Consider the following 12,142-nt stretch of genomic DNA (forward strand, 5'->3'; position numbering starts at 1 on the left):
GAGTTTTATCCATGGACCTTTTATCTCCTGTGTCTGCAGTTCACGTTTGTACTACCTTTGTGGAGGGATTTCTATATTGAAAGATTCACATAAAAAAGCCATCTCAGGCTGATAATACCCCTGGTATGCTGGAAAGAAAGAACTGTCTAGAGGACACATCTTTACTCAAGCCTACAGGCAGATAAAGCTCCACCAAATGTGAGCTCACAACCCATAATTATATGATACTTAAAATGTGAGGACTGAACCCACTCATACATAACTGAACTAAGTCAGTCAGTTTTATGACTTGCCAAAGTCACATGGTTTTTAGTGGCTGAGCCAGACCAGAACTCAGATCTTATGAACTGCTTGCAAATTATATTTTTTTCTTCAGAAATATGCCTTTTTTCTTCATATGGAACTTCTCTCTCTTGAGAACCTAAGGGAAAAACCAGGTCTAATTGTCTTTAAATTCAACATTCCAACATTGAAAAATGAGCCTTTGGTCCTCAAATAAACAAATGGGTTATGCCAGTATGAGTCTTCAAGTTCACAGGTATTCTGAGCTGTATTCTAGAAATACTTTATACCTGAAAAAATGTATTTTAGAATGTGCTACTCACCACTCTCATTATCTGCTGATCAGAACATCCTTTTGGAAAGTAATCTGGTTAAACACACCAACAGTTTTCAATGTAATGTTCCTTGGAGTAAACCATTCTTAGGACGTTCTCAGAGATGTGAACAAAGGTTTAGTGCTCAATTATGCTCACACTTTTGTAATCTACAATGACAAAAAATTAGAAACAGCCTAATGTTCCACAAGGGGTAATAGTTATATAAATTATAGAACTTATTTAGAATAGATTAGGGGTTTTGTTTTGTTGTTGAAAGAGAGCGAGGGAGAGTGATGGGGGAGGAGGGCAGAGAGAGAATCTCAAGCAGGCTCCACGCCCAGTGCAGAGCCCAATACGGGGCTCAATCTCATGACCCCAAGATCCTGACCTGAGCCAAAATCAAGAGGCGGATGCTTAACCAATTGAGCCACCCAGGCCTCCCTAGAATAGATCATTATATAGCCTTTAAAACAAAATCTTTAAAGACTTTGATACAAAACTGAGTGGAAAAAAGGTAATATGAAAATATACATGTATAAACCACCACTAGGATGGCTTTTATAAAAAAAAATAAGAATATAGTAAATGTTGGGGTGCCTGGGTGGTTCAGATGGTTAAGCATCTGCTTTTGGCTCAGGTCATGATCTCTGCCACTCACCCTGCTTGTGCTCTGTCTCTCTCGCAAATGAATAAACAAAATCTTTATGAAAGAAAGAAAGAAAGAAAGAAAGAAAGAAAGAAAGAAAGAAAGAAAGAAAGAAAGAAAGAAAGAAAGAAAAAATAGTAAGTGTTGGCAAAGATGTGGAGAAACTGAAGTTCTTGTGCTCTGCTGATTATAATGTTAAGTGACACAGGCGCTGTGGAAAACAGTATGGTAATTCCTCAAAAAATTAGACACAGAATAACCATATGATCCAGCAATTCCATTTCTGGGTATATACCCCATAAGAATAAAAGCAGGGATATAAGTAGGTATTTGTACATCCATGCTGTTAGCAGCTTTATGCAAAATGGCCAAAATATGGAAGCAACCCAAGTGTCTGTCAACAAATGAATGGATAAACAAAATGTGGGACATCCATAAATGGAATATTATTCAGCCTTAAAAAGGAAGGGAATTCTGACCCACGCTACCAAACGAACGAATCTTGAAGACATTATGCTCAGTGAAATAAGCCCATCACAAAAGGATAAATACCATATAGTTCCAAGTATATGAGGTCCTTAGAGGAGTCAAATTCATAAGCACAGAAAGTGGAACAGTGGTTGCCAAGGGCTGGGAATGGGTGGAGAGGAAACAGGGAGTTAGAGTTTAATGAGAACAGTTTCGGCTGGGGAAGATGACAGAGTTCTGGAGATGGGAGGTGCTGATGGCTGTGCAATGTGAATGGACTTAATGCCACAGAATCATACTCTTAAATGGTATATTTTATCACAATAAATACATACATGAATGTGTACAATATGTCTAAAATATATGATACAGATTAACATCTAATGTACATATGCATAGTGTATATATAATTATGTGTATATGTGTATAGTAACATATAAGTCATAAAAAAAGACAACATGTGGTAAATGGGTTAGTAGGTATAAACAGTGGTAAGATTCATGGTATATTCATTTCCTATCACTGTTAAAACAAATTACCATCAATTTGGTGTTTACAGTTACAGTCTTACAGTTCTGGGGGTTGGAAATCAGAACTCCATATCGCTGGGCCAAAATCGAGGTGTCAGCGATGCTGGGCTCTTTCCAGAGGCTCTAAGGGAGAATCCATTTCCTTGCTTTCGCAGTTTCTAGAAGCTGCCGGCATTCCTTGGCTCGCGGCCCTTTCCTCCATCAGCGGCATCGTGCTTTAATGGTGACTTTGCCTTCTTCTGTGTCAAATCTCCCCCTGCTTCCCTCTTCTATGGATACCTGTAACTGCACTTAGGCCCCATTGGATTATCCAGAATAATCTCTCCATTTCAAGATTCTTAATTTAAGGCCATCTTTCATCACAGAAGGTAAGTCATCCTTTCGCCACAGAAAGTAATATTCGCAGGTTCTGGGGATTAAGACATGGCTACATTTGGGGGCCATTATTCAGCCTACTCACACATGGATGGAAAGAAAGAAGGAAAGATAACAGATGAAACGTGATAGTAGCTAAATGTGGATTCTAGAATCATGAATTGTTTTCCTCTATATACTTTTATATGGTTTTTAAGCTTTTTGCAATGAACAAGTTATATAATAAAAAAATACTACTTAAAATGCAAATATAGTTCAGTGTCCTGGGAGTGCTCTTGCAGGTGTGGGATGGATTTCACTCGTAATCTTGTACAACTCTCCCGATGACCACAGTAATCCATCTGTAGCTGTCAATCCTCTAACAGGAATGTTGTCTATAACATAGAACCAAAATAAGTTACCCATTTATAACTCTGTTCAGACGTGAATCCAGTCAAAATTAAAATGAATTCTTCTATAGAAAAAGGTTAATATAAAAATATGTGATGCTACAGTAAGAAGTCATTTCATAAAACCCAGCTCTTAATTCCCAGCATGGTCTTGGTTTGCACCCAGTTGGCTCATCTGTAATATTTATGGCTCCTTCTGGAAAGTCTCCAGTCTCCCCACAGTTAGGTCTCTGGTCCCTAAACTCTTGTGCCACTAGCATTCATAATTAGATTTATACACATTGCCTGTAAATGAGGTATATCTGATGTAGTGTTGCATTATTTTGGTAGCATGGTGAAAAAGTGAGAAAAATTAAATCTCTCCCAAGGGTCTTCACTATCATTCTTCAGCTGGTGAAGATTTTTTTTAAGTGAAGCACCATGCCAAGTGTGTAGCTGGATCCCAGAGGACTCTTGGCTAAAGGTGGGTGATGGTCCACAGAGACTGAAGACAAGATAGCGATCCAGACACAGGTGTACTGGGGGAACTTAGATACAGGGAGTCTAGGAGCAGCTGACCGGACAAAGCATCTGCTCTGGGATCTACAAGCAGCGAGCTTTTATGGTGCCGCAACCAGCCCAGCAACTGTCTGTAGCCTCTCCCTCCTTAAACGCCAGCATCCCAAGGTGATCAGCGCTCGCCATCCACTGTTCCTTACAAAGGAGATGCTTCAGCTTGACCACCCCAGGGCCCTTGACCTTGAACGCTGAGGTACATGCTCTTCCACACCCTCCGCTTGATGGGAATATAGAGGGAGGACGGGATCTCTACTTCCCCGGATAGCGTTAACAGGCATTCGGGGTGTGCCTGCACAAGCCGCCTTCCGGCACGCCCCATGTTGCTGGTGCTTTCTGCAGAGTACCACGTTCGAGTTCTTACACTAGCATCCTGGTCCTTGTATAGACACAGCTGACCAAAGTCACCCAAGCTAGCAGTAGTTGGAGGCGCGAGTGGGGAAGGGGGGCATTCATGAAGCAGCACAGAACTTATACTACGGCTGATCACACACCTGTCCACCGAGAAGATGAACAGTCTGACCCGAGTCCCTCACACAGCTGGTCATCCTAGGTCGGGTTCCTCACTAACAAATGCCTAAGTATCTGCTCTCTTCAAAGTTTCAAAACATACAAAGAAAGCAGAAGAGAGAGTTTTTTGCCCTTTTAAATATGCTACAATCTAATTTGGAGCTAATACCTTATGGCCTATGATGTAAACAGAGTTACAAAGCAATATGTAATCTCAAGAGAGCCGCACGCGAGTGACGGCCGAAGGGCTGAGACCTACGAACTGAGGGAGCCATGAGGCTGGCGTTCGTCATGGGAGGGTATTTGCTGGTTAAGGGCATTTATCTTTCCCAGGCATTTCAGGGCAGACTGGCTTAGTGTGATAAACCAGGGTTCTAGAGATTTTACTCACCATAAATATCCTTCAATGACAGAACAGAAAAGATGTGGTAAAGTAAGGCGGGGCTCTTTAAAATTTATGTTACTGTGAAACTCCTATCTCCTCGTGTACCAATGCTCAAAAGGCAAATTTTTAGGAAAGACACATAGAGGAGGAAACAAAGAGGGAATCGTGATTTAGAGCAATGGCAGGAAGGCACGTTGCATCATAAATCTCTAAGGAGCAGTTTGTTAAATAATGGTTTCTCTCTGGAGGCAGATGTTTATCAGTAAATAGTCTTCGGAAGCATAGTTTGTTAATCTGCAGGGGGGATGTCTGTGCACTTCTGTCCCCCAAAGGCCATGGTGAGATAAGGCGGAGGGGAGCATGGAGGGGAGCTTGACAACTGCTCTTGGATCTGCATTCATGAAGCAACGCGGAGCCGTGCTTCTGCTCACGGCTGATCAGACCTCTCCTGCTAAGATAAAGGCGGGTGCTGCTTGCACGCACGTGTGCACGCACACACACACACCCACTGTACGTGATTCTGGCAGAGCAACAAGGAGATTAACGTTCAGAACGAGGTCTGTCACTGGGGACTGTGCCAGTGTTTCTGATGGTACTACGCAGCACACTGGTTTCACTCTGGGTTAAGCAAGAAGAAAGGCAACTGAGCTTACTTGATGGAGTCTCAAACTGGAGGTGGTGAGCGGACAAAGCAAAAGGTCAAAACTTCCTAACCGCCAGGGATTGCCCTCCGAAGCACCAGCAAAATCTTGGGAAGGAGGCCTGAAATCTGCATGGATGGTGCACTCTTCCTCCAGACCATACCACTGGGACCAAGAGGGGGTGGATGCCTCGTCTGCTTTTAAATCTGCAGTGGAGGGCACGTCTAAGGCTTGAATGAGACAAGGTACTGGAGGGAGTCAGCTGGCTACAAACTCTGCAGAGAACGTTACTCTCCCTGAGCCCAGGAATCTGACTCACTTAGCTATGCTTGCATACCCAGCCCTAGAACAGCACCGGGCCCAGTAAATAATTGATGTATGAGCACAGAAATGAATGAATTGAATGAGCTTGAGTGAATGCACAAACGTCATCTTACGGCATGCATTCCCCCTCTTGGGGATCTCAGCCAGAGCAAAAAAGAGGTAACTTGCCTGGCCAGCATTTCCCCTCTGTAATATCATGAGCATTCTCTGAGCTCATGACAGAAGGAAAAAGGTAGATGTCAACGGTGTTTCCCCTAGGGCTGCAAATCTTAGCAGGGCCCTGATCGCAAGCTACCAACAACTCTACAAGATAAAAGTTTTCCAGATTTTTACCTGAAAGGAGTAAGAGAAACTACTGTACTCATAATAGCAAAACAATTGGCAGTGACATACACACCCACTTCTTTTTCCCTATGGAAGGCAGGCTTTATCCCTCTAAGGCTGGTAGGAAAATATTTGGGGAAATTCACTTCCGCCCTCTCCCAAATATGCCCACAAATATTTGCTACTTTTGTTACCAGACCCTTTGGAAAAATTTACCCTCACTTCCCACCATCCAGAAATCTCAACTTTCCACACCCCCTTGGACTCCACACACTTTGTGAGTAAAAGTTTAAAGATGGCATGTAAACCTTGTAAAGCCGTCACTAAACAAAACCCAATCATTACTCTGTTTAAGTCAGATACTTCTGCTAATCGGCTATAAGCCATCCAAAATTAGCATCTTCCCTCCCCCTCAGTGCCAGTGGCACTAAGTGACTCAGCCCTGCCCCACGCCAGCCCCTAAAGCTCCCAGGGTATGTGCTGACATCCTTATCACGACACATTCCCTCATCCTGTAACTGCATTTTTCCTGCATCTTTACACGCACCCTGATGAGCCCCCTGCCCTTCAGCGCCCCTCTGTCTGGCTTAGACGCCATCAGGCTGGGCTCTCTGGCCACACGGTGATAACAGAAGAGGATACTCTGGTATTGGACATAACGGGGGAAGGAAGAATTCTTAGTCTGTGTTCTGGTTAAGGGAGAGGAATCACGCTTCTCATACTTGGGTGGCCAACCTTCAAATATAGTAATTCGCATGGGAAAATGAACTAAATGCTGGAGTGATATTGAATTTTAACGAGTCTGGTGATTCACAAGGCCCTGCGGGAATACTGCAATACTTGTGACTCATCCTGCCGAGCATCCGTGATCACTGAGCAGTAGGTTTTGGAAAGGCCACTGACGGGTGCACCAGATTTGTTTCAGCTCAATTTCTTTGCATTGAACAGGTGCAGCAAATCTCTGTCTGCGCCTGGAAAAGCTCTAGGGAGTCCTCGCTGTTTTTGTTATTATTATTGTTATTATTGAAATACAACTGACATATAACATTGTGTAAGCTTAAGACCCACAGTGTGTTGGTTTGATACATTTATATATATATATATATATATATGTATATCACAATAGGATTATTGCAGGAGCTTAGCTAGTACGTTTACCAGGTCACGTATCATTTCTTTTTTATGTTGAGAACAGTTATAACATGGTCTCTTAGCAACTCAGAAGTTTATGATACAGTATTGTTGACTATAGTCACTATGCTGTGTATCAAGTCTCTACTAGTTGTAAGCTTATACCCTTAAACAACGTCTCCCCAGCCCCCCCCACCCCCCAGGTCCTGGGAACCACCATCCCACTGCTTTTACAAGTTCAGGTTTATTCAGATTCCACATACGAGTGAGAATATACAGTATTTATCTTTCTCTGTCCGACTTCTCTCCCTTCCTAGCTGGTTTCTTGGAGCTCGAGCGTCTAGTATGATTTCATCCATCCAACAAATATTTAAGTTCCATCTATGTGCCTGACAGAATTTCATTAACTATTGCAAATGCTCTCCTTCCTCGAGTACCTCATCAAATAGAAGAGCTGCCATGCTTCCTTGCCTCTGACTTTCCAGTAAAGGTTTGTTTTGATGGTCAATTATGGCAGACGGAGAAGTTTCAAGGGCTCTTCTCTTGGCTCATCTGGTCTGGTGGGTAATAAGGCACAGAGTGTAAAACATGAACGGGTTTTTAAATTATTTTCAGTTTATTGACCATTTTGCTAATTTTCAAAAAAGATTTATTATTTATTTGAGAGAGAGAGACAGCATGAGCAGGGGAGTGGCAGGCAGAGGGAGAAGCAGACTCCCCACTGAGCCAGGAGCCTGATGCGGGGCTCAATCCCAGGACCCTGAGATCATGACCTGAGCTCCAGGCAGATGCTTAACTGATTGAGCCACCCAGGCGCCCCCATTTATCTAATTATAAAAGAGAACTGTACTCAAACTCATCCCTATGTCAAGCTGAGATACGCTCAAAAACTTAAAACTGTACCCATCTCCTTCCTTTTATCATAACTCATCAATTTGGGAGGGAGCGAGGAATATATTCACTCACTGATATCTGATGCCTAACTTTATTCAAAATTTAATTAATTTGAAGGCATGTTGGAGGGAAATGGGACTCTGTAAACTTGGGACCAACAGTGCCTCGTGACCAAGCTCACTTGGCTTTTCTGTACTTCAACTTCCTGCATAGCTTTAGAGCAGTATGTTATAACCTGCCCAGAGCAATGCCAGGAGCAAGCAGACGACCGAACAGAAGGCTTTATATGAGACAAGCCACTGAAAAATGTCTTAGAGCTAACTGCTGCCTTTTCTCAAAAGAGTTGCAATATTTAAAAAATAACCAAGCACTTTTGACACTCAGATGTTTTTCACTGAAATTCTTCACATTTTCTTGATGTGCTCATTTCAACAGAATTAAAAAGCAATCTAGCACATCAGGTAAAAATATTTTTAATCAGTGATGTTCAGCACTATGCACCAGGAGAGCTGGATTTCACAGGTTTTTACTGAAGACATGCACAAAATAAACGGCTCTTCTTTTCTATAACAGGATAGACAATGCCACGTGACTGAACACAGGTAAGCACTGAAATCCTTCAGGTAATGTGGGAGGAAATGTCACTTTTCTCTCCTCTGAGTTACTCTCTGGGTAAAAGAACGAACAGGACTGTCCAAAGTCCAAAGTTCCTTTCTCCGCGGCCATGAGCTTCACACGCTGCAGGCTGCTGTACGTACCCATCACGGAAAGCAGGGACTGGGACAAACATCATTCATCAGTCTGTCTGGTTTCTGTTTCTTCCATTTCACGTGGTATCTAATCTTAAGGTTCTCAAAAGTCATTTAATCCAATCCTTTTCTAAGCAACAATTACAGAAATCACTTGTTTTGTGAGTCTCCAAAAGGCTATAATAATACTGAAAAGCAAAGGACGAGGCAAAAGATAGCCTTGAAAATCACATTCAAAGAAGGGAGAATATAAATGGAATTAGATATTCCACGTGTTGAGAAATGGGACCAAGTTTGGGGCTTAACTGATTTAAATCCTAACTTTTCACTCAGATTATTCAAAATAGCATCTATTTCAAGCTGAGTTTGTTGCCAAGCTAATCTTTTTTTAAAGTACAGCAATAGACGCTTGTTGTAGAACTCTGAAACAGTGCAGAAAAAACGAGCCATGCCCCAACCATGAGTCCCTCACCCCTGGTCCCCCAGTCTCATTCCCCAGAAGTAACCACTTAAGAATTCTTGTGTACCCTTCCAGACATTTTCACTGCATGTACTAGCATGTTTTCTCACACACACACACACACAGACACACACACACACGGAATTAAAACACACACCTCGGTGGCTCAGTTGGTTAAGCGTCTGCCTTCAGCTCAGGTCATGATCCCAGGTCCTGGGATCGAGTCCCCATCGGGCTCCCTGCTCAGTGCGGAGCCTGCTTCTCCCTCTGCCTGCTGCTCCCTGTGCTCGCTTGCTCTCTCACTCCTGCTTGCTCTGACAAATAAGCAAAATCTTAAAAAACTACTGTGTCCTATAATCTGACCGTATATACAGCTGATCTGTAGCAAGTAAGCTATGAAGTGAGGTGGCTTTTCTGCAGGACTGTTAAGGTGCTGTCTTCATGGGGCAGTATAGAGAATACGGACAGAGCTGCTTCCTCTACTATGAAATCCTGAAGATGAGTGTTTAGGGCGCTAGGGCTTCTTTATGTCCCAGTCTCCCTGTGAGCAAGAGAAAATCATCACGGCTCTACCCCTGCTCACTAAGAGAACACTTTACGTCATGAACTACATGCAGGTGCCAGGCTAGGCTCTGGGGGTTCCAAGCCCAGTCAGCGCACTGCCCTACAAACCACTGTCCCCTTGAGAGAATCTGTTCATCAACTGAAGCCAACCTTGACTGAGCACCTCTCAGGAACTGAGCTCTATTTTAAACATACTTATACACAGATGAACAAGGTTTCAAACCCATCCCTAAGAATCCCAGTCTAATGGGGAAATAGATTACTCTGTCACCACGATAACAGTGGGAAATAATCATGGTTCTATTGCCAGGAAGGAGGAGGGGTCACGTAGCTTTTCGGGGAGTGGAGGGTTGGGAAGCTTTCCCGAAGCCTGCAGGTAGATTTGGGGCGGGGTAAGGTCAGGGGGTGGAGACAATGTGAGCAGACACCTCCTTCAGGGCACGCACAGGGAGAAGGTAGAAAGCTCTGCCAAGTCTGTAAGGACTTTGGACAGATCCTAGGCAAGACGGGCACACTGATCTGGGCCCAGGATGGAGGTGGGCATGAAGGTTCTGAGAACTCGCTGGTAACAGCTGTAGGAGCCAGGAAACCCACCCAGCACACAAAGTCCAGAGGAGAAATGAGAATCTAAGCCTGGGGAGGGTAGGACAGAGGGACTGAAGAGGTATGTAGTGCGTAACATGGTCGAGTACGGCCACCAACTGGATGTGATGTTTCAGAAAAAGGGAGGGAAAGGACAACTCTCCCATGTTTAAAATGTGGGGAACTGGTAGATGGAAGTACAGTCTCTCTGGACTTAGGTGAAAAGACATGTATTTTTTAATTTTTGCACTATCTGTAACCCTCAAGTTGTATTTCCCCTTGGCATAAAAGCCCTTTTCTTTTTTTTTTTTTAATGATTTTTTTATTATGTTAGTCACCATACAGTACATCCCCGGTTTCTATCTTAAAATACTCTCTCCATTCTACCTACCACTTCAACGTTTTTTTGTTTCAAGTTTTTATTGAGATTCTAGTTAGTTTACATATAGTGTAATATTAATTTCAGGAGAATTTAGTGACTCCTCACTTACATACAACACCCAGTGCTCATCACAGTGCCCTCCTTAATACCCATGACCCACTTAACCCATCCCTCCACCCACCTGCCCTCCAGCAAGCTTCAGTTTGTTCTCTATAGTTAAGTCTGCTTCTTGGTTTGCTTCTTTTCCCTCCCATGTTCACCTGTTTCTTTTCCTACATTCCACCTATGAGTGAAATCATATGGTACTCACCTATCTCTGACTGACTTACTCGCCTAGCGTAAGCCACGCGAGCTCCATCCACGTTGATGCGAATGGCAAGAGTCCATTCTTTTTGATAGCTGAGTAATATTCCTGTGTGTGTGTGTGTGCGCGCGTGTGTGTGCGTGTGCCGCGCCCGTGCATGCACACACCACATCTTCTTTATCTACTCATCTGTCAGTGGACATTTGGGCTCTTTCCATAATTTGGCTCTTGTTGATAACGCTATGAACACTGGGGTGCATGTGCCCCTTCTTTTTATTACACCTGTATCTTTGGGGTAAATACCCAGTAGTGCAACTGCTGGGTCATAGGGTAGCTCTGTTTTTAACATCCCGAGGACCCTCCATACTGTTTTCCAGAGGGGCTGCACCAGCTTGCATTCCCACCAACAGTGTAAGAGGGTTCCCCTTTCTCAGCATCCTCGCCAAGACCTGCTGTTTCCTGTGTTGTTAATTTTAGCCATTCTGACTGGTGTGAGGTGATATCCCTTCTACTTTTGATGTGTATTTCCCTGATGATGAGTGATGATGAGCATGTTTTCATGTGTGTTGGCCACCTGGATGTCTTCTTTGGAAAAACATTATTCATGTCTTCTGCCCATTTCTTAACTGGATTATTTGTTATTTCAGTGCTGAGTTTCAAAAAGTGATGTTGGGAATACTGGAGAGCAACATGCAGAAGAATGAAACTGGACCACTTTCTGACACCATACACAAAGATAAATTCAAAATGGGTGAAAGACCTAAACGTGAGACAGGAATCCATCAAAATCCAAAGGCTGCAACCTCTGTGACCTCAGTTGTGGCAACTTCTTACTCAGAGTTATGTCCCCTGAGGCGAGGGAAACAAAAGCAAAAAACAAACCATTGGGACTACAGCAAGATAAAAAGCTTCTGCACAGCAAAGGAAACAATCAACAAAACTAAGATAATCTATGGAATGAAAAAAGATATTTGCAAATGACATATCTGATAAAGGGTTAGTATCCAAAATCTATAACAAACTAATCAAACTCAACACCCAATGTTCTTTAAATAACAGCTTCCTCACCTCCCATTCACTCTTCAACCCGCCATGGTCCCTGACAATGACGCAGCCGCACCCCCTCTCCCGCACATCCGGATGCGGACTCTCCCAGAGGGCTGCCCTCCCACCCCATTCCTGGAGTCCAGCTCTGTCTTGGGCTCCCTCCTCCGCACATTCTCCACAAGCTGTCCTGTCCACAATTGTGGCCTGACCTCCATCTCCACACTGAAGCCTCCCAATCCTAAGACCAGACAGTCTTCCTAAATTCCAAAGGCATGTATCTGGC

At 43.5% G+C, this 12,142-nt stretch overlaps 1 protein-coding gene across 4 annotated transcripts in view; it reads right to left on the reverse strand.

Moving 5' to 3' along the window:
- Positions 1–2,160: 2,160 nt before the first annotated feature.
- MTR (5-methyltetrahydrofolate-homocysteine methyltransferase) overlaps positions 2,161–12,142 on the reverse strand; it is a 119,754-nt gene continuing 109,772 nt past the window's right edge. For 2 of the 4 annotated variants that reach the window (XM_045802332.2, XM_087863179.1), the window contains one exon: positions 2,161–2,992. In XM_045802332.2, the coding sequence (XP_045658288.2) occupies positions 2,977–2,992 (16 nt within the window). In that variant the 3' untranslated portion in view covers positions 2,161–2,976. The remainder of the gene's footprint in view (positions 2,993–12,142) is intronic. The other 2 variants (XM_045802336.2, XM_045802335.2) reach the window with 1 other exon arrangement.

This window comes from Ursus americanus, chromosome 6, assembly GCF_024610735.1.
Source record: "Ursus americanus isolate L20-20 chromosome 6, mUrsAme1.1.p, whole genome shotgun sequence".
NCBI classification, from domain to species: Eukaryota; Metazoa; Chordata; class Mammalia; order Carnivora; family Ursidae; genus Ursus; species Ursus americanus.